This window comes from Petaurus breviceps, unplaced genomic scaffold (genome assembly GCF_028583685.1).
Source record: "Petaurus breviceps papuanus isolate PSGF00001 unplaced genomic scaffold, PetGlider_PUasm1.0 90779, whole genome shotgun sequence".
NCBI lineage: Eukaryota > Metazoa > Chordata > Mammalia > Diprotodontia > Petauridae > Petaurus > Petaurus breviceps.
Genome location: NW_027187344.1, coordinates 10,981,020 through 11,000,865, shown reverse-complemented (window position 1 = coordinate 11,000,865; position 19,846 = coordinate 10,981,020). Strand labels below are relative to the sequence as shown.

Below are 19,846 nucleotides of genomic sequence, written 5' to 3'. Positions count from 1 at the left end.
TTTCTGCACCTTTAATTGTCTGTGCAGTCTTGTTGAGCTTTAGACTGGCCACCAGAGGAAAATTAAGAATTGATTGTTCTAGGAGAAGAGCCAGCCAATAGGCCGACTAGCTTCAAACTTCAACTGAAAAAACCTGGTGCTGGTACAAATTGTCCAGTTAGTATTTAGGTTTAACTATTGGAAAGGGAACATCTATCCATCTGTCTATCTATCTGTCTATCTGTAATTTTAGTGGTGCTTGGCTCCAGGAGGCATGTCTCCAGGGCCAGAACAGCAGTTAAGGAGGTGCCACGGATTTCTCTGTGATCACCCTGCCACATTGGAATCTCTTGTGATGTGTTCTCCCATTACCAGCCATTTAAAAATGAATGCAAATGCTGAGTGCAGATTACTTCAGAGTAAGCTGAAGACATTTGAAATTCCTTACTTAGCACATATTAGCTTTCTTTCTCCTCTAATTTATAATCTAGCCAGGGCAACTGATATGCTTGGTAATATGTCATTGGGAACTTGTCTGTCACTATCTGGAAGCTACAGCATATATAAGAAACAAATGTTTGTTTACTGAATGAATGAATGAAAATAAACATTTATTTGTTTCTCATCCATCCTGTCAAACCTCATTGTAATAGATTTAGATGAGCTAGATCCATTTGTAACGATTAAGTGCAGGTGTCTGTCTGGAAGAGGGCAGGGAGGACCAGGGGTTATTCTTTCTTAAAGATAAAGAAGCCCAGCCACTCTCAAAAAAAGTAAGTAGTGAAGCTTGCAGGAGTGCACTTGAAACACATGACTATTGAAAGGTTTTCTATAAAGCAATATGAGGTTCTAATGTTTCTAAGATTGTTATAGGCATCAGTTAGATATTACCAAGTACAGTTCCCATGACAGAGCATTAGGCTTTTAAATACCCAGTTGAGAGGTCTGATATTATACACATTGTTCTTGCCTGAGATTAGGTACCGGCAGTACCATTCAACACATGCCCAGGAACGCTCTCCTTGGCCTCCTAAGCAATATTGGGCAGTCTCTCTGCCAAGCAAGAATTGCCACAGTCCAGCAAAATTTTTTATTCCTCAGTGTTGGAGGGGGTGAGGGGAAAGTAGAAGTGGGGAACCAGACTAGATTCTTCTTGGGCTGTTTATATTTCTAAGGTTAAGTTAAAGAGAAGCAGAGTTCCTTTCCCTTGAGGCATTTAAATTTGCTTAACCATATAATCTCAAAGTCTAAGTCTAAACCTCCTGTGGCTCTGTGGACTTGTCTTTATAAGAGCTTCTTCCCTCCTAGGAGCTGTAGTAGGGTCAGCATAAAAGTACATAGCTGCCAGGGAGCTAACTGGCTAATACTGGCTGGACGATAAGTTGGTCTTCAGGTCACTTCAAAGAACCCTGTGCTTTTCCTTGGTGCTGTGTCTTAAGTTTCTTTCCTGTAATCTGTTCTCTTTTCTCTTTGCCTGTGAGGAACACAGGCTACATTTAGACAATGGATTTGGGAGAGATTGGTCTGAACTTGGTGGCTTGTGTTTTTCGTCTTAAGTAGTAGCTTTGAGAAACTGTCAGAACTCCATAGACTGAATGAAGTAGTGCCTTGAAAAAGGAAGAAGCAGAATTCCTGGTGGTATCAGGGTAGCCCAAGAGTGCTACTTGGCACAGCATTTTGCACTGATGGGTATTGCATGTGGGGAGGAGTATTGAGGTATAGTCTAGCTAAGGAATAAAACCATATTTTCCCACACCCCCAGAAAATTGTAAAAGCTGGAGATAAGGACCTGGATGGGCAGCTGGATTTTGAAGAGTTTGTTCATTATCTTCAAGACCATGAGAAGAAACTGAGACTTGTCTTTAAGAGCTTGGACAAAAAGAATGATGGTAAGGCTTAGGTTCGTTATATTGCCTAGTTAATAAACACCATTGCTGACCAGGTTGCTGGCACAGTTTCCACCTGGTATGCTTCTCTGCCCACCCCGTTTGATTTTCTTGACATTTGTTCTTAGCTCACTGGCTTTTATTGTTACAGGGCGCATTGATGCTCAGGAGATCATGCAGTCTCTGCGTGATCTGGGGGTCAAGATCTCTGAACAGCAGGCTGAAAAAATCCTTAAGAGGTAAGTAGCCAGCCTGCCTCTGAATTCAGTTAACACGTGTGTGACAAAAAGAACAAAAGACTCGTTCTGACATTAGCCCTCCCTGTAGCTGTCCTCGTGTGTTCTGACTATAATGCCGTTCCTACTCCCACCCAATCTCTGTTCATGTGTACTTTGACTTTTCATGATTGAGAAGAATGAATAAATAAGCCTATCTTAGAAGCAATCACCTCTTTTAGGCAAGAGTTACTGTTTGTGGGATCATAAGAATTAGAGCTAGAATGGCCCTTCCTGGAAACCTAATCCAACCCTCTCATTTTACACATGAGAAAATAGGCCCAGAGAGATTAGATGACCTGCCCATTCATGGTCACATAGGTAATAAATAGTAGGGTGGGTCTTCTGGCTCCATATCCTGTACTCTTTTCACTGTACCACACTGTCAGGAGAGATCTTCAATAACCTAGAGCAGTGGTGGGGAACCTGCTGCCCTAAGGCCACATGTGGCCTGCTAGGTCCTTAAGTGCAATCCTTAAGAACAATTCTATAAAATTTGGATTTAGTTGATAGGCTGTACTTCAATCAGAAGATCACACTTAAAGATCTAGAAGACCACACCTGGCCTTAAGGCCCCAGGTTCCCCACTCTTGGCCTAGAGTGATTCTGCCTATTACTAGTGAATTGTTTGACCTGCACATAAAGTAAGGAAGACTAGCTGTGAAAGAGAATCTCTTGGTCATATGAGAGATTGTTGTGAATGTAGTGATAAGTAGTGTTTTGACACTGTAAGAGGGAATTGCAGCAGAAGAGATTTAACTTTCTTCCCAAAAAATTGAAATGTTAACTCTATTCATGATTAGGATTGTTATTTTTTTTTATTAGTAATGGTAGAAATTTCCTTTCCTCAAGAGGTTTATTAGGATAAGCCATGACTTTTCTGTCTTGATTTAGTTGCTGCTTTACCTGGAAGCAATTGGAACTAATTTTTTTTTTTTTGCTTTTTGGAGGGCAATTGGGGTTAAGTGACTTGCCCAAGGTCACAAGGCTAGTTTTTGTGTTAAGTGTCTTGAGACCAAATTTGAACTCAGGACTTCCTGACTCCAGGGCCGGTGTTCTATTCACTGCACCACCTAGCTGCCCCTTGAACTAATCTTAGTCAGCCCTGTGACTTAATAGTTCTTTTGTTGCTAACTACCTCCCATGAATCTGGGGCCTACAGCAACTTTGAGAATCTGTGTAGAGGCTGCCCCAAAAATCTCCATGGAATTTTAAGTGTTAATAGCTATTATTTAATCTTTTAATAGTTATTAAAGCTTAAAACTTCCTGGAGTCTTTTGGGATAGTCTGTATTAGTTGCTGGTAAGCCAGAATCTAATAGCAAGTCACAGGCCCAGAGCTGCTGCTTTGGGTTATCAGGTTGTCCATGCTTTCTGCACTGTTATCTATTACTGTATGCTTGCCTTACTAACATCAGCTAATGGGCACTTATTTGTACTGTTTTTTCCTCTCTCCTTTGCATCCTATCCTTGTCTGTCTGTCAGAATACGAACGGGCCATTTCTGGGGCCCTGTCACCTAGTAAGTATTTGTGTCACCTTGGTGACTGCCTTCCCTGCCTGTTCTGTATGAAATTCTTTCATTTACATTGATTTTTCTTTCTGTAAGATTGGGGACATAGAGCCATCGGTCTTTTTGGGACCTTTCTTTATGGTAACTGCTGTCAATATTTGGGTTTGCCAGGGCTGGGGGTGGGGTTACAAGAAATGTAGCTTGTTGACATAAAGAACTCTTTCATATTTGCTTTTTTTGTTTTTGTCCTGTAGCATGGATAAAAATGGAACTATGACAATTGACTGGAATGAATGGAGAGATTATCATCTTTTGCATCCAGTTGAAAATGTTCCTGAGATCATTCTGTACTGGAAGCATTCCACGGTACAGTCAATACCTCTCCTGGGTCTTGATCTTGATTTTTTCAGCTTAGTTTTAGTAAACCACAGTGTATGTGGTTATCTTGATAAATGATTGCCATTCCCAGGGTACCTTCTGCTTGCTCTAGTGTGACTTTTTTGAAAGTTTCAAGTAGAACTCTCCAGTGGAGAAGAGGGTAAAATAGCAGATGGACTGGTTTGCAGGGATTGCAGCTCTAGAAGTTAGCTCAGAGCTGGCTTTGCCTTGTTCTGTACCCTGCCAAGACTAGAAAGTGATATGCTCGCACTAGGGCTTCAATGATATTTGCTTAGGGGTTGCATAATGTTCTGCCAGTGTGATCTAGTTACATGTCAAGTTGCAGAAATTTTCCTCATCACTGCACTTTGATCTGGACCTTTTGGATATTTCTTCTGAGTTATGGGAATGTCAGGTAACCCATCTAGGAGTCCCAGGCTAGAATAGCTTGATATATTTGTAATTGTTCTTAGCCCCTGGGGTTTTTTTTTTTCCCTAAATGAGTTTTTAGCTCTACAATCCTGTGGTCCTCTATGACTATTTAGAGTATATTTCCAAAAAAATTTAAGCACTTAAGAGACGTTTTTTCAGTCATGCTTGAGCTGAATGGAAGGATATAAGTTTAGAAAGAAGAAAAAGGTGTTGTCTAACCTCACAAATCAAGTGACAAGAATAATAGCTCAACCCTTTCAATGACTAAGCTAGCCTCATGTCCTCATAAATACCAGGAAGAAATGCTTTGGGACTATTGAGTAATTAATGATTTGTCCCTTATAGAGGAGTAGAACAAGAGGGCTTGGCAGTGACATCCTCCAAAGAGTTCTCAAGTCCCTGCTTGTAATTGATCACTGTTTTGTCTTTTGTTGACTGTCCTTATAGATCTTTGATGTGGGAGAGAACCTAACAGTCCCTGATGAGTTCACAGTGGAAGAAAGGCAGACAGGGATGTGGTGGAGACATCTTGTAGCTGGAGGAGGAGCAGGGGCTGTATCCAGGACCTGCACAGCACCCCTGGACCGGTTGAAGGTGCTCATGCAGGTATGAAGAGAAAAAAAGCCTAGGAAATCCCTGTATTTGCATCTTTGATTAACTTGCTGCTTTTATCCCATGGTTTCCTTTCCTAGTGAAACAGATGGAAAGGGAACTCTTGCCTCAGACAAACACAAAATTCCACCTGGGTCTAAGGGAGATTTGGCTCATAGTTGATTTAATTTTGTCTGAGTTTTTTAAGAACTTCTTGGAGCTACAGGACTTAGCCCATGAGTATTATGACCAAATGGGTTTGTCAAGAGTCTTTTTCCTTCAGCCCATCTTATGCAGGGTGGTGGGAAAGAAGCAGATCTTCATATGACCCAGATACCACTTGGAAACAGATGAGTAGTTTTGGCAGAGCCCCTAGCTCCACGTTGACAGGGCCATAGAGAGATCATCTAATTGATGTCAGAGGCAGAATTGCAAAACTGGGTTGCAAGAGGACAGTATGTTGAACTTTGCTTAGCGTCCGTATTAACAGTCACCCGTTGTTCTCTTCTTCTCCCTCTCCCCAGTCTCTTATTCCCTGTTTGTTTTCTAGCACCTTGTGTGCTAGAGTCCACTATGGACACAAGAAAGTCGTCATTTTCTCTGTTTTTTTCTCTTGCCCTCTGTTTCACTTCTTTGAAAGTCTGTTAATGAATAAAAATTAACTAGCTATCTGTCATTTTGAAACAAAAGTGCTTGTTGGGTCGTTAGGATATTAAAGTGGGGGAAAGTTCATTGAGTAACAACAAACATTGAAGATCCATGTCCAAAGTGCTTTTTACCTAGGTGCTATCAAAAAATGAGTAAGGCACAAAACGTCCTTGTTGTCTTAGGCCTTTCCTTCCTTGATCTTTTGTTGAACAACAACAAAAAAACCCTTCATCCATCTGATGAGAAAGGTCTATCCCATTAGTATTGACCAATTTTTCTTTCCCCAGGTCCATGCTTCCCGTAGCAACAACATGTGTATTGTTGGAGGGTTCACACAGATGATCCGAGAAGGAGGGGCCAAATCTCTCTGGCGTGGCAATGGCATTAATGTCATAAAAATTGCCCCAGAGTCAGCTATTAAATTCATGGCCTATGAGCAGGTAAGGATTGCTTTGTTTCAAGCAGTGTCAAGTGACATAAGTGTTTTGAGTACCTAACAACCTGAGAATTTCCCCAATGTTATACCTACCTAGAACATGGAGTAGATCCTTGCAGGCCCCTTCCTTCCTCGTCTGTAAAATGAAAGTGACTGTAGTGGAGTGAATAGAACTTAGCTGTTTAACCCAAACTGGTCATGAGGAATCTGTAGGATGAGGACCTAGGTTGGGAGTAGATCTTCTTAATCCCTAAGTTCATTTTTCATATGATTTCTTTTTTCCAGATCAAGCGTCTTGTTGGTAGTGACCAAGAAACCCTGAGGATCCATGAGCGGCTGGTGGCAGGCTCTCTGGCAGGAGCTATTGCCCAGAGTAGCATCTATCCTATGGAAGTAAGGAGTATTGCTGGTTATGTGTGTAGAGATGGGGGCAATGATGTTGATCTCTAGAACGGGGCGGGGGCTGTTTAAGGACGGAACTCTCCCAATACCAATGCCCTTTTGCTGTTTTTAGGTCCTCAAGACAAGGATGGCACTGCGGAAAACAGGGCAGTATTCGGGCATGTTGGATTGTGCCAAGAAGATCCTGGCCAAAGAGGGAATAACGGCTTTCTACAAAGGCTATATCCCCAATATGCTTGGAATTATTCCTTATGCAGGAATAGACCTGGCTGTCTATGAGGTAACTGACTGCACAGCTATGGTGGGGAGAAGCTAATTTTTGGCCCTGACCTTTTTTAAACCCTAGGGCAAGTTTAATGCCTGTTGCTCTGGTGCCCTCTGGGGAGGGACAAGTAGAAGGAACTAAAATCTGTTTCCCTCTGAAGTAATCCAGAAGAGAATCTAGAACACTTCATATCTCATTCCAAAACAACCTATCTAAAGTTTTGTCTTGAATCCTTCTCCCCTGTAATCTCTTCCCTGGAGTTTAGTTGCTTCTTGACTCAGTCACCATTCTTTTCCTTCTAGACACTAAAAAATACCTGGTTACAACGATATGCGGTCAACAGCGCAGACCCTGGGGTATTTGTCCTCTTGGCTTGTGGCACCATATCCAGCACTTGTGGGCAGCTGGCCAGTTACCCTCTGGCCCTTGTGAGGACTCGGATGCAAGCGCAAGGTAAGAACGCTCCTAAGTTGGTCCCCAGAGAAGAGCTGCTGGGCCCAGAGGGCTTGGGGAAGTGCCTGTGAGGGTCTCTCATGTCTCAATAACTTCTTCTCATTCAAGCTTCAATTGAGGGAGCCCCGGAAGTGACCATGAGCAGCCTGTTCAAGCAGATCCTTCGGACAGAAGGAGCATTTGGCCTGTACAGAGGCCTGGCCCCCAACTTCATGAAGGTGATTCCGGCTGTGAGCATCAGTTATGTGGTATATGAGAACCTGAAGATCACCTTAGGGGTGCAGTCACGGTGACGGGGAGGTCGGCTCCAGACTGTCGGACTTAAAGATCCTGGGCTGAAGTCCCAGGATGTACAGCCATCTCATTCTGTGAATGTGTCAACACTAAGCTGACTTAAGCCAAGCTGTGAAAACCTCAGAATGTGTATGAGACATAGAGAGGCAGGGGAAAAGAGGTCTTAGCCTTTGGTTGGCATGTCAGTCTTATTGTCCCAGATCTCATTGTAGACCCCTGAGAAAACCCTCCTTGTTCCCTACAAAGCCTCCCTCAGGGGCCTAGGGATGGGAACAGGACCTGGGGCTTTCAAGTAAGGAGAGAAGTGCTCCCTGCCATGCCTGCTGAAAAATAGAGGCTTGGGAACTGGCTTACTTCCACCATCTTGCGCTAAGCAACCAAGGTATTTGTTGCAGGGAATCTAAATTAACCCTCTGACTTGCTAAGGGTTTTCCCTTTTCAGTCTTTGCTCACTTCTATTTGCTGTTTTAATTCTTAAAACACACTGTGGTGGGACAGTCAGTGTTCCCAGGTCACACCTGTTTATCATGTATGCTCCCATGGTGAGAAAAGATTTAACCTTGAACTTCACAAATAGCATTTTCCAATGTACAGAGTAAAAGCTGCCCTGGTTCCTGCAAGCAAGAGAATGGCCAGCTTGGGTATTTGCTATAAGCAGACACCCCTCTCATCCATGAGACAGTGCAGTTAAATGAATAGTAAACTGGTGCCCTGCATGTGTGTGCATGGCAAGGGTGGGTAAGGTTAATACCCTATCTATCTTAACAGCCTCACATCATAATGCATGACCTCATGAGTAATATTGTTCAGTCCTTGGAGCTGAACGGCTTCTGCTCCCTGTTCAGCACCTCTAGGTGCCCTGAGCGGGTTCCTAGGCAAGGGCCGGGCCAAGCGTCCTCTCAGAGCGTGAGCCTCTTTCCCCGAGTAGGAGTCGGTCTGTAGCTCGGGATTGGGAAGGAGACTCCTTGGCTTAATTCTCTTCCCTGATGAGAGTTTAAAGCCTTCAATTCTAATGGAGTTTTGGAGTAAGAAGTCTTAGTTCACCAGAAAGAAAAGTAGATGTGTAAATTCTTCCTTTGTTTCTTTTATGGAGTAGGAAGAGGAAGTGGTGGAGGTATTATTCTCTGACCACATCAAGGTCTCTTTTGGGTCAGATTTCTAATCTAAGAGATTCTTATCCAACTCCTAATTGGGGCAAAAAGGATCAGCCTCACATTCCACTGAAGCAATGTATTATACTGCTTAAAGCATATTTATTTGTATTTATTTGAACAGAGTTATGTCCTAACTATTTTTATAGATGTGTTTAATTATTAGCCTGTCCTGTTTAGGTTTTTTTTTAATCTTTATTTATGTTGATAGTTGATCGCACCTTCTTAGCACTGTGCAGCAGCAGGAAAACTATGGGGAGGACCATAAGCACGTGAAAGGGGCCCCGTCATGCCATGGAGCCTGTGCTGTCTGCCTTAGGTCTACAAGATCAATCAGGAGAAACTTCCTTCTAGGCTGGAGCGTGAGAATTGTGGAAGAGAAATAGGATCATGGTGGGGAGAGACTTTCCTTTGGCGGTCAGAGTCTAGGCTTGCTCTCCTAGAGCAGCGCATGTGATTAAAGAAGGGATCAGGTTGTGTGAATGATAGACAGTTGGGGTTAGTGGGCACAAAAATTTATTTGCAGAGAAGGAGAGTGGGGAGGGAGAAATCTCAGGGATTTCCAAGATGAAAATCCAAATAATTTCCCAGAATCAGGAAGAATTTCTTCAAAAATACTACTTCTTTTTGAATCAAGTGGCTATAATGACCTGACTCTCCAGGTACATATGGAAGAAGGGGGAGCCTTCTAGTAAGGGAAGGTTTGGTTGACTGAATGGGTAAGTGAGAATGGTTTTGCAGCTAGTCTGCCCCAAGAGTAAAATGGGCCTGTCCCCTTTCCGTTCAGACTGACATACCCGACTTCCTGTAGCCAGGAGAACAGCTGCTTTTTGGAGCCTTGGGTCTTGCTGCTTCCTTCCTCCCCCTTTCTGAAATAGTGGTTGCAAATCATTTGACTAGACAGTTGCACTTTCATTCCACCGGTATGGCCTAATGGGAAAAACACAGGATGCAAAGATCAATGCAAAATTACTGTCTTTTTAGTTATAACTGGAATTTGTCCAAAAGCAAAATTAAGCAACACAACATGGAAGTTTTCACTTAGAACAGCCTTCTAATAAAGTTATTTCGATGCTGATCAAACTGTGGTGGTTCTGATTTGTGGCTTGGGGAATTTGAACAGGTTTGTATATTCAGCAAGTCAGTCATCTCTATCTTGCTACCCTGTATTTTTGGATTCTCTCCTTATCTGGGCTTAGGACCAATAGGTATTTACTTTGGTTACACTGACTTTTGTACACATGTATGTATGGGACATCATTAACACACATAAACCTCACCTGACCAGTCTAGACCTGGAAGGACTGGATTGGGAATCAGGAAGCCAGCACTATACAAAAGTCATTCCATTCTCGGTGTAAAATTAAAGTGGCAGTATGTACCCCTATTTGTAACACTCCAGAAATAATATTCCAACCACTAGTTCTTGACAAGCCAGGCTTTCCTCACATCAGCTCCCCTTTGTAGGCACAGTTGCCTATACTTTACCTAAGGCCCTTCATACACTCACCCTGGGCCAGTCTGTGCTATAGTCCTCTGAAATTGCAACTTTGGTTAATTGCATATGTCTTGTGTGAGCATTGAGTTCTAGTTTTTTCCTCTACCACCCTTAAGATTCCATGGATCCTTCAATTCTTCAGACAGCTTCTTCTCTTTTCTGCATCATCATGGCCAAGTCAGATGTATTCCCTCCTAAGTATGACAAAAACCATACTTCCTTTACATCCCCTTAATTCTATCTTCCTGGGTAACCATTCACAAAGATTTGGATTTCAGGTTTGGAGATGGTATTTCCTTCCTTTATTAAGTATTTGGAAAAGGGCCATCTCCATGTCCTGATCTATATCTGGCCACTGGACCCAAAGATGGCTCTGGAGGAGAAAGTGAGACTGGTGACCTAATACAGCCCTTCCTCACTTAAGTCCAATTCCCTTGCAAGGCATGACATCACCTCCCTGATGTCATGGTCCTGTTTGAGAACGAAGGGACAAACAACTACAAAAGTATTCAGAAAGTAATCTGATCCAGGCCTTGTGGCAGCCAAACCCTCATTTTTTATGGTGCTCTGTCTATTGTGCCTAGAGCTTGTTCCATAGCCTCTGGAGATCAAGTTACAGGGCTAGGCAACATAACCTTGGGCTTCAGCCCCACATTGTACGTGGAGGAGACAAATGGGAAGCAGTTGGTCATTTTTTTTGCAGCACTTGCCTCCTTGACAGACCAGTCAATCTGTAACATGCAAATTCCATGGGATTAAGCTCTGTCCTTGCAACGGATTGTTTCATCAGCTGTCCCCTAGTGATAATCCTACTGTAAACTTAAGATAAACTTTTTTTGAGTATGAGATATGTTCAAAGAGGCCCTGTACTCAGTTCTGGAATGTGGGGGTGATGTTACAAGGGTACAGGAATGCAGGTATTCTCCCTTGAGTCTACACAATGGCTGGGACCATGAGGGGAAGATGGGTCTGTTAGCTGGTGCTAAACCTGAAGTTCATATATGAATGAAGGAAAAAATAAATGAGCATTTATTAAGCATTTCATGATGTGCTAAACACTGGAGATGGCAATGATGGCTGACTTTGTATAGCACCTGAGGGTTGGCCAAGCACCTTGCAAATAGCTCATTTTATGCTCACAACAACCCTGGGAGCTAGGTGCTCCTGTTATCCCCATTTTTACAAATGAGGAAACTGAGGCAGAAAGGTTAAATGGCTTCTCCAAGGTCACACAGCTAGTAAGTATCTGAGACAAGATTTGAACTCGGGGTCTTACTAAGTCCATATCCAACATTTTATCTGCTAGTACAGATAAAAACATGCTTTCATGGAGCATGGAGCTCACTCTAATTGGGGGAGACAGCATATAAAAAAGGCTAGTTGTGGGGCAGATAGAAAAGCTCCCAAGTCCTGAGGGTATTGCAGGAAAGCATTTGACATAGCACAAGTATCCTTAGTGTTAGTATATACATGTAAAGGAGGTTGCCCCACACAGAGGTGTTAGTGTTGATGATACAGCCAATATAGGAAGTTCTCTTCTGATGCCACCACCCCTTGTATGGGCACTGGAGAAAGAACAGGTAAACACCATTAAGTGGGTATACAAATATGAAAAAGATATAGTTCTTGCATTATATTGGATACCACGGCTCACCTGGATTTCGGCCTACTAGGCTTCCTTTTCATTTCAGGGTTTAAAATGTAAAATTATGTAACATTTCAAAATTTATTACAATAGACTCATTTGTCCTCATTTCCCATTAAGATTTTTATGTCCTGGGGTGGCTAAGTAGCGCATTGAACGGCCCTGGAGTCAAGGACCTGAGTTCAAATCCAGCCCGAGACACAATGCTTACTAGCTGTGTGACCTTGGGCAAGTCACTTAACCCCACTTGCTCTGCATTCCACCCTCCAAAATGCAAAAAAAAAAAAAGATTCTTATGTACTTCCCCATTTTGACCCAAAAGGCATACGTGCTTGCATGTTGTAGAACACATTTATTATATAAAGCTGAAATTTCAAAAGATATAGTCAAAAGTTCTAATAAGCAGCCAGCAGTCTGACCTTCCGTTTCTAATGAGGTCTGAGCCCCTGTTTACAACTTCACTTTTGCCCATGTGGGCAGATGCTCCAAGACATCATTGGCAGAGAAAAGCTATAAACAAATTACCCTCCCAGCATCACAGTTATAAACAGGAGAAAAAGCAACAGCCTCTATAGGTGAATGGCAGCTCCTCTCCAGCTCTGCTCAGCAGAGACTTCAAGATAAGCTCTGAAATCAAAGACTTCTGAGAGGTCCCCTCTAACTCACCTGACAAGTTTGCCATCCATTCTGCTTCTCAGGCAATGTTTTTCCACATGTTTCAGTGGCTAAGCTTTTTGACAGCCTGGATGCACCCCATCAAAAGGACTTGGGGGAAATTCCCCACTGCTGTCTATCTTTGTGATCACCACCTGACCTCCATCCAAGGCAGGCTCAAAGATACAAAGTCTCTCCTTGAGGCTTCTCCCATGATTGTCCTCTCCTGTATGATACATGTAGTAGTCTAGGTCTCTTGGTCACTGTGGCAGTTGATAACCTTCCCACAATTTCACATACCCTCCAAATCATCTCCTTATCTCATTCCTGTCTGGTGCTTCAGGATAGAAACTATAAGGGTGTAATGAGAGTGTAAATTTTAAAGATCTTCCCTGCCCCTAGGCTAACGTGCACCTGGAACCTGGGGTGGGAGGCTTGTTTTTTAGTAGATACTTTTTGATTGGCCAGTGGGTCCAAAAGGTTGTTACATTCTCTGAGCCAGGAGAAGGCTATATAAGCCCTGATGTGTAGCTTTGTTTTGGGGCTCACTTTGAGAAGTGTTCTGTGATTTGATCTGAATTCTGGGAAGCCGTTGTTGAGAGTCCCCCAGCTTTGAAAAACCCAGATGTGGAAACCCAGATGTTGACTGGGTATGGATGTAATGGTTGGACAGTTTGGAAAGCTGTCTACTTGATCTGTTAATGTCTTGATAATTCTGTCTGTATATTTTGAAGTTTGGGGTGCTGACCTTTTTCCCCTGAACAAGGTAAACAATATATGTCTGACTGATTAAAGTAAGCTTGTTAACCCATTTTGAGTTGCTTTCCTTTAACAAAGCAGATCCAAGAACCTGTGGTGGCTGCAAACCCTGAGGATGCTTGGCGTGCTTGCTGCTACAAAGGGGCATTCAAAGGAGAAGATAGGGCTGCTAATTGCTGGTGATTATGGAAGCCTTCCATCACCTAAGGACTCTGCCCTTCTTCCTTTCCATGCTGGCCCTACAGCCGGGCCCTTTGGAACTTTTCCTAGTCAAGGCTCCAACTTCCCCACTCTGGCCTAAATCAGGGGGTAAAGGATCAGGATGACTGAACATGCCAAGGCAGGAAGGGGGAAAACCAAGGAAAAGCAAGACAGACAGCCTGTGGGGAAATATGGTGGAAGAAGACCCAAGGTTGACCTGTGGGTCTCAGAGAAGCAGGAACAAAGAAAGACAAGTTATATTTCATAGAAACAAGATGCTAGACTGGGGTGGAGGGGTGGGTGCAGATCATCAAGACCAAGATCCTCATTTTACATTGATGGAAGGGGGCGGGGGAGGGAGCAAACTGCCAGAGGTTACATAAGGGCTGTGTGTGTGTGTGTGTGTGTGTGTGTGTGTGTAAAAACTGATGGACATTATTACTATATTACTACTTAAGCTTTGAGGAACTATGTTCTCTAGTCTCCCACTTTCTTAAGGAAGAGAAAAAGAGACTCTCTATGGTCATGCTAAAGTATTTCCCCATGACCATCATGAGCATGCCCCACCCTCCCTCCAAACCATATGTCAGGCCTGACCTAAAAAGCCCTTAGTCCCTGTGTCAGTATGTAAATGCACAAATTCCTCAGTCTGGCACTCATTGTCCTAACATTCCTTTCCACCCTTATTTCCCATGGTTCCCCATGAACATAATGAAAACTTACTGTTCACCATTTCCTGGATATATCCTGTGTTTTCCTTCCTCTGCATCTGTGCTCATTCAATTCAACAAACATTCAGTGCTGCTACATTCAAGGCTCTGTGCTAGGTGCTGATGATACAAATATAGTAGTCATGGTACCCCTTTTCCCTTCAGAAGTCTGAGAAGGAGAAATAGATTAGTGATATAACCACCAAGAAGTCAGACAGAGAGATTCCTACATCCTGGAAATTCTTCCTTTGCCCTTAGGAAAACTTCTGCTCAGTCATTCAGATTAGGCACTAGAAAAAGAGAGAACCCAGCTGACACCATGTAGCCTGTTGGCCATGGTGGCCAGAAAACTATCAACCACTGTGCTCAGGCTGACAATTTTAAGCATAGCTGAAAAAGTCTGTGCCCTCAGTAGCCAGGGAGAAATTTGGAGACCAGTATATGTTGTCATGGCTAGAGTGCTGAGCTCAAAGTCACAAAGACCTGGGTTCAAATCCTGATGTTAACCCTAGTTGTGAGACTCCGGAAAAGTAATTTTTTTTTTCTCTATGGGTCTCAGTTTCCATATCTATAAAATGATGGGGTTGGGCTAGATAGCCAATAAGATCCTTTCCATCTCTAGCTGCATCCCAGAAATTTTGGTATATTGTTTTATCATTCTTATTGTCTTTTTTTGTGATTATGTTCATTTATTATTTTTCTAAGTTTTAAAATTTTTACACTTAAATACAAAGTAAGAAAAGGAAAAAAAGAATATTGCCATATTCACAGCAGACCGTAACATTAGACTGATTATAAAACAATAAATTTCCATTTCAAGAAAACCTACGTAATAAATGCTATACATTGTTTTCAAAGCTGCTGTCTTTGCTTTCTTTTTGCTTTTTTTGTTGTTTTCTGTTGTTTACTTTTTACTTCATTTCTCCCCCTAAGAAGGCTGCAATTAAACGTAGATATATACATATACATAGATATCTATAAACACAGACATGTATATACATATGTGTATATATATACACACACTCATACAGATACACATAAGACCGTACTATGCTTATTTCCTCCTATCATCTGTTTCTCTGAAGGTGGATAGCATCTTCCTTGGTAAGTCCAAATCTTTCCATGTTTTTCTAAATCAACCAACTCATCATTTCCTGCAGCACAACAGTATTCCTTTCTGGATTCAAGCAGCAGCTTCCTTCATAGAGTCCTTCAGGTCAGTTTGGGTATTTCTAATAGTCAGAATGACTTGGTTGCTCTCAATACTGCTGTTACTGTATACAATGTTCTCTTGCTTCTGCTCATTTCACTCCACTATTTTGTGGAGGTCTCTCTATTCTTTTCTAAAATCATTGAGCCTCATTGTCTTTCAAATAATTTTTGGTTTTATGATTTGTTCTTTGGTGCAATTGTTATTTAGGATTTCGTCATTAGGTCTCCAGTTCGACCTTTGTCTTTTGTGTTCCCTGAACTGAATACTATTTTTACTTTGTTACTGATGGTATAGGTCAGGATATGGTTACTAGTTCTGCCCTTGTACATTTATTTGCAATACAACCACATGACAAGAAAGTTCTTGTCACACCAAAGTCCTTTGCTTGTCAAACACTTCCACATCAAAAACAGCCATGATTTTCTCAGTGAAAATGACATTGGAGAAGAGGCATGACCATCTGCTTTGCTGCTGTATCTTAAGGACCATGGGTCTTTTCCATCTGACATGCAGCTGAAACCTTCCAGGTGCGGTTTTCCCCCAGTAGGACGTGAGCTCCCTGAAAGCAGGAACTGTCTTACTTTTTTCTCTTTGTATTCCCAGCACTTAGCACAGTGCTTTCCTTATAATAAACACTAAATAAATGCTTCATTCAATATCTCTGTGCCCTAATACATGGTTAATTTTTGTAAAAGGTCCTTGAGCATATGCTACATGATATAGACATAAAGGGGGACATCATAAACTAATTAGTAGAATGTGGAAAAAATTACCTGTGGATCACCCATATGGAGAGAGGAAGAATTCATGACCAAACAAGATGGAGAAGTTCACAAGAGGTAAAAATCAATCATTTTGATTGCTTAAAATTAAAAGGTTTTAAATTAATCGATTAATTTATTTTTAGTTTGCAGCATTCACTTTTGTAAGATTTTGAGTTCTAAAATTTCCCCCTAGCTCCCCTCTTCCCTCCCCAAGACAGTATGTAATCTAATACATGTATGATCACATTAAACATATTTCCACATTAGTCATGTTAAAAAGTTTTTGTACAAACAAAATCAACACAGCTAAAATTAGAAGAAAATCAGAAAACTGGGAAAAATATTTGTATAAAGTTTCTCTGATAAAGGTCTCGTTTCCAAGAGGAATTCAATCAAATTTACAAGAATAAGAACCTTTCCCCAATTGATAAATGGCCAAAGGATATGAATAGGCAGTTTTCAGAGGAAGAAGGAATCCAAGCTATCAATAGACATATGAAAAAAATGTTCTAAATCACTAGAGAAATGCAAATTAAAGTAACTCCGAGGTACCACCTCACACCTCATCAGACTGGCTAAGATGACAAAAAAAGAAAATAAATTATAGAGTTACTGTGGGAAAACAGGTACATTATGCACTGTTGGCAGGGTTTTGAACTGGTCCAGTCATTCTGGAACACAATTTGGAACTATGCCCCAAAAGCTATTAAATTGTTCATAGCTTTTGACCCAGCAATACCACTAGTAAGTCTATTCCCCAAAGAGATCAAAGAAAGAGAAAAAGGTTCCAAATGTAGAAAAATATTTATAGCAACTTTTTGTGTTGGCAAAGAATTGGAAACTGAGGGGATGCCTATCATTTGGGGGGGAATGGCTGAACAAGTTATGGTATGTGAAAGTAATGGAATAATATTATGCTGTAAGAAATGATGAAGGGGATGGTTTCTTTCTCCAGATCATTTTACAGATGAGGAGACTGATACAAACCGAGTTAAGTAACTTACCCAGGGTGACCCAGCTAAGAAGTGTCTGAGGCCAGATCTGAACTCAAGACAAGGAGTTTTCCTGACTCCAGGCCCAGCACTCTATTTGCTGCACAACCTAGCTGCTAGCTGGAGGGTCTTCAAGATAAATGCGTTTTGCTTGCATCAAGATCATATTTACTTTTAAATTGCTTTTTATTTCTCCTCTTCCATATTGTTCCTCCAGTATATCTGTATGCCAGCTGTTCTCTCTTTTACTTCTTTGGAATGACTTACCACCATGGATTTAAGTTTTTTTTTTAATTATATGAATTATTTCTGTGGTATGGTCTATAGATTCTATTATTTGTTTCCCTTTAATTTCTTCTTCCAAGATTCTAGTTTCTCTCTTGAATCATTAAGGAATATCATGGATGTTTTCAGACATTGAGATGGTAGCCATCTTCCTTTCTGTTTTAATGTCTTCTCTGCTGACTTATCTGCTTGTGTACTAGGTTTTTAACTGAGTTTTCTTCCTTCTAGGCTCTGTGGTGGTTTTAGTTTGTTGTTTATTTTACTCCTTTGATATCCCTATTGTTCATTTTCTGTCTCCATCTCCTTTGATGTCAGGTACCTGGAAACCATACCACAAAGCTGTGTCATCCTTCTCCCACATTGGGAATTCACTTTTCCTTCGTTTCACTCTGTCCAAAGTGATTTCTAGGTGGATAGTACTGGCTCTAGCTAGATGCCAATCTCCTTTCCTTTAGACCTGGTGTAGTCCTGCCCACATACCAGCCCTTTACCCCAGTTCCCTCTGTCCTCTGGCTAAATAGTTGTTGCCCCAGGCAGAGTTCACTCCCATCTCCCTCTCCCTCCACCTCCACAGAAAGTGAGTGAGCAGATCTGAGGTCTGTTGCTTGTTGCCACACAGTAATTGGGTGAAGGCAGGGGCAGTATGCTAGCAGAGACTACAGTATCAGCAAGAAAATTGCTGAACAGATCCTAGAACACCAGTCAGTGGGTAGAGTTGTGTGCCCTGCCAGAGTGCAGGGTGGGGGGGGGAGGGAGAGGGGGTGCTAAGAGAGAATTCCATGGATTAGCATCTTTGCTGTTAATTCATAAAGCTATTTCCTTGTTAAGTTTCTTACTGTCTTGACCTGTGGAGACAGTTGTAATTTTTCTACCTTTTGAACATAATTACTCTTTTGAGGGACTGAAGAAAATGCTTAGTTCTCTATTTTTTTGGTCATATGACCCAGAAGTTCCCTTTCCAACTCTAAATCTATGATCCTCCAGCTATTGGAAGAGATGTAGGAATATAGGTACACTAACAAACTTTTGGTGGAGCTGTGAATTGGTCCAACCAAGCAATTTGAAACTATACCCATATACCCCCCAAATAATTAAACTGTGTGTACCCTTTGACCCAGCAATATTACTACTATGTCTATGTCCCAAAGAGGTCAAAGAAAAAGGAAAAAGACCTATATGTACAAAAATATTTTACTGCAGCTATTTTTGTGGTAGCAAAGAATTAGAAATTAAGGGTATGTCCATCAGTTGGGGAATGGCTGAACAAGTTATGGTATCAGAATGTGATGTAATACTATTGTGTTGTATGAAATGATGAAGGGAATGGTTTCAGAAACTAAAACTTGTATGGGAAAACTTTTATGAACTGATATAAAGTGAAGTGAGCTGAGCCAGGAGAACAATTTATAAACGTAATTTTTTTTTTAAGTTTTTGCTTTTTGGAGGGCAATTGGAGTTAAGTGACTTGCCCAAAGTCATATAGCTAGTATGTGTGTTAAGTGTTTGAGGTCAAAGTTGAACTCAGGTCCTCCTGACTCCAGGGCTGGTGATCTATTTATTCACTGTGCCACCTAGCTGCCCCTGAGAGAACAATTTATAGCAATAATGAAATCAGCTACTTAATAACTCTGATCAATACAATGACTCACCATAGTTACCAATGAATGATGAAAAATCCTATCCATCTCCACACAGAAAACTGGTGGATGCAGAGTACAGATTGAAGCATTTTTTTCCTCTTCCTTTTCCTTTTTGCCCTGGAACATAGCTAATGTGAATTTTGCATGACTTCATACTTGTATGGATTTTGTGTTTCTTGCCTTCTCAATAGGTGTAGAGGAATTGGAGGGAAGGTAAGAATTTGGAACTGAAAATAAAATGAAAACGTAAAAAATAAACAAATCTATTATCCTCTGACCCTCTAACCAGTGTTGCTGAAGATGGCAGTTGAGAACAGATTTAAGACTGAGTGGGAAACATGTGAAAAATTTCATTAGAAGGTGAGATAAAGAGCAAACCCATTTTCTGTCTTTCTCTTTCCTTCCCTTAGGACAATTATCCACCCTGATTCCCATCCTAGGAAATACAATCAATCCATCAGTAAGCCGTCATTTAGCACTGGCTCTATGTGAGACATAGTCCCTCCCTTTAATCCTTCCACGACTTTCAGCTGCTGGGTAGACTGGGAACTTTTCTCCCCAGACCCAAGGCCCATCAGCATGAACCAGTAGGGGTTGAGTGTGCCACAGGATTAGCTCTTAAATTTCTCCTTAATTTTCTTTGCACAGTAAAATGTTCAAGGCCACAGTGTGGGCTCTGTGGTGGGACCATATAGAGAGTTCTATAATTGTTATAATTCAGAGCAACATACCATTTTCTTTTTTCCTAGAATAAATTTCAAATTTAACCTATTCAGCCACACAA

General features: G+C 41.6%; 1 protein-coding gene across 4 annotated transcripts in view; it reads left to right on the top strand.

Annotated features, from left to right (window-relative positions):
* The window catches only part of SLC25A25 (solute carrier family 25 member 25), a 32,907-nt gene extending 23,123 nt beyond the window's left edge, over positions 1-9,784 (top strand). For all 4 annotated transcript variants that reach the window (XM_069069524.1, XM_069069525.1, XM_069069528.1 and 1 more), the window contains exons 2-10: positions 1,742-1,868; positions 2,017-2,104; positions 3,906-4,017; positions 4,909-5,067; positions 5,988-6,140; positions 6,422-6,529; positions 6,651-6,818; positions 7,106-7,256; positions 7,365-9,784. In XM_069069524.1, coding sequence (XP_068925625.1) covers positions 1,742-1,868; positions 2,017-2,104; positions 3,906-4,017; positions 4,909-5,067; positions 5,988-6,140; positions 6,422-6,529; positions 6,651-6,818; positions 7,106-7,256; positions 7,365-7,549 — 1,251 coding nt within the window. In that variant the 3' untranslated portion in view covers positions 7,550-9,784. The remainder of the gene's footprint in view (positions 1-1,741; positions 1,869-2,016; positions 2,105-3,905; positions 4,018-4,908; positions 5,068-5,987; positions 6,141-6,421; positions 6,530-6,650; positions 6,819-7,105; positions 7,257-7,364) is intronic.
* Positions 9,785-19,846: the final 10,062 nt, after the last annotated feature.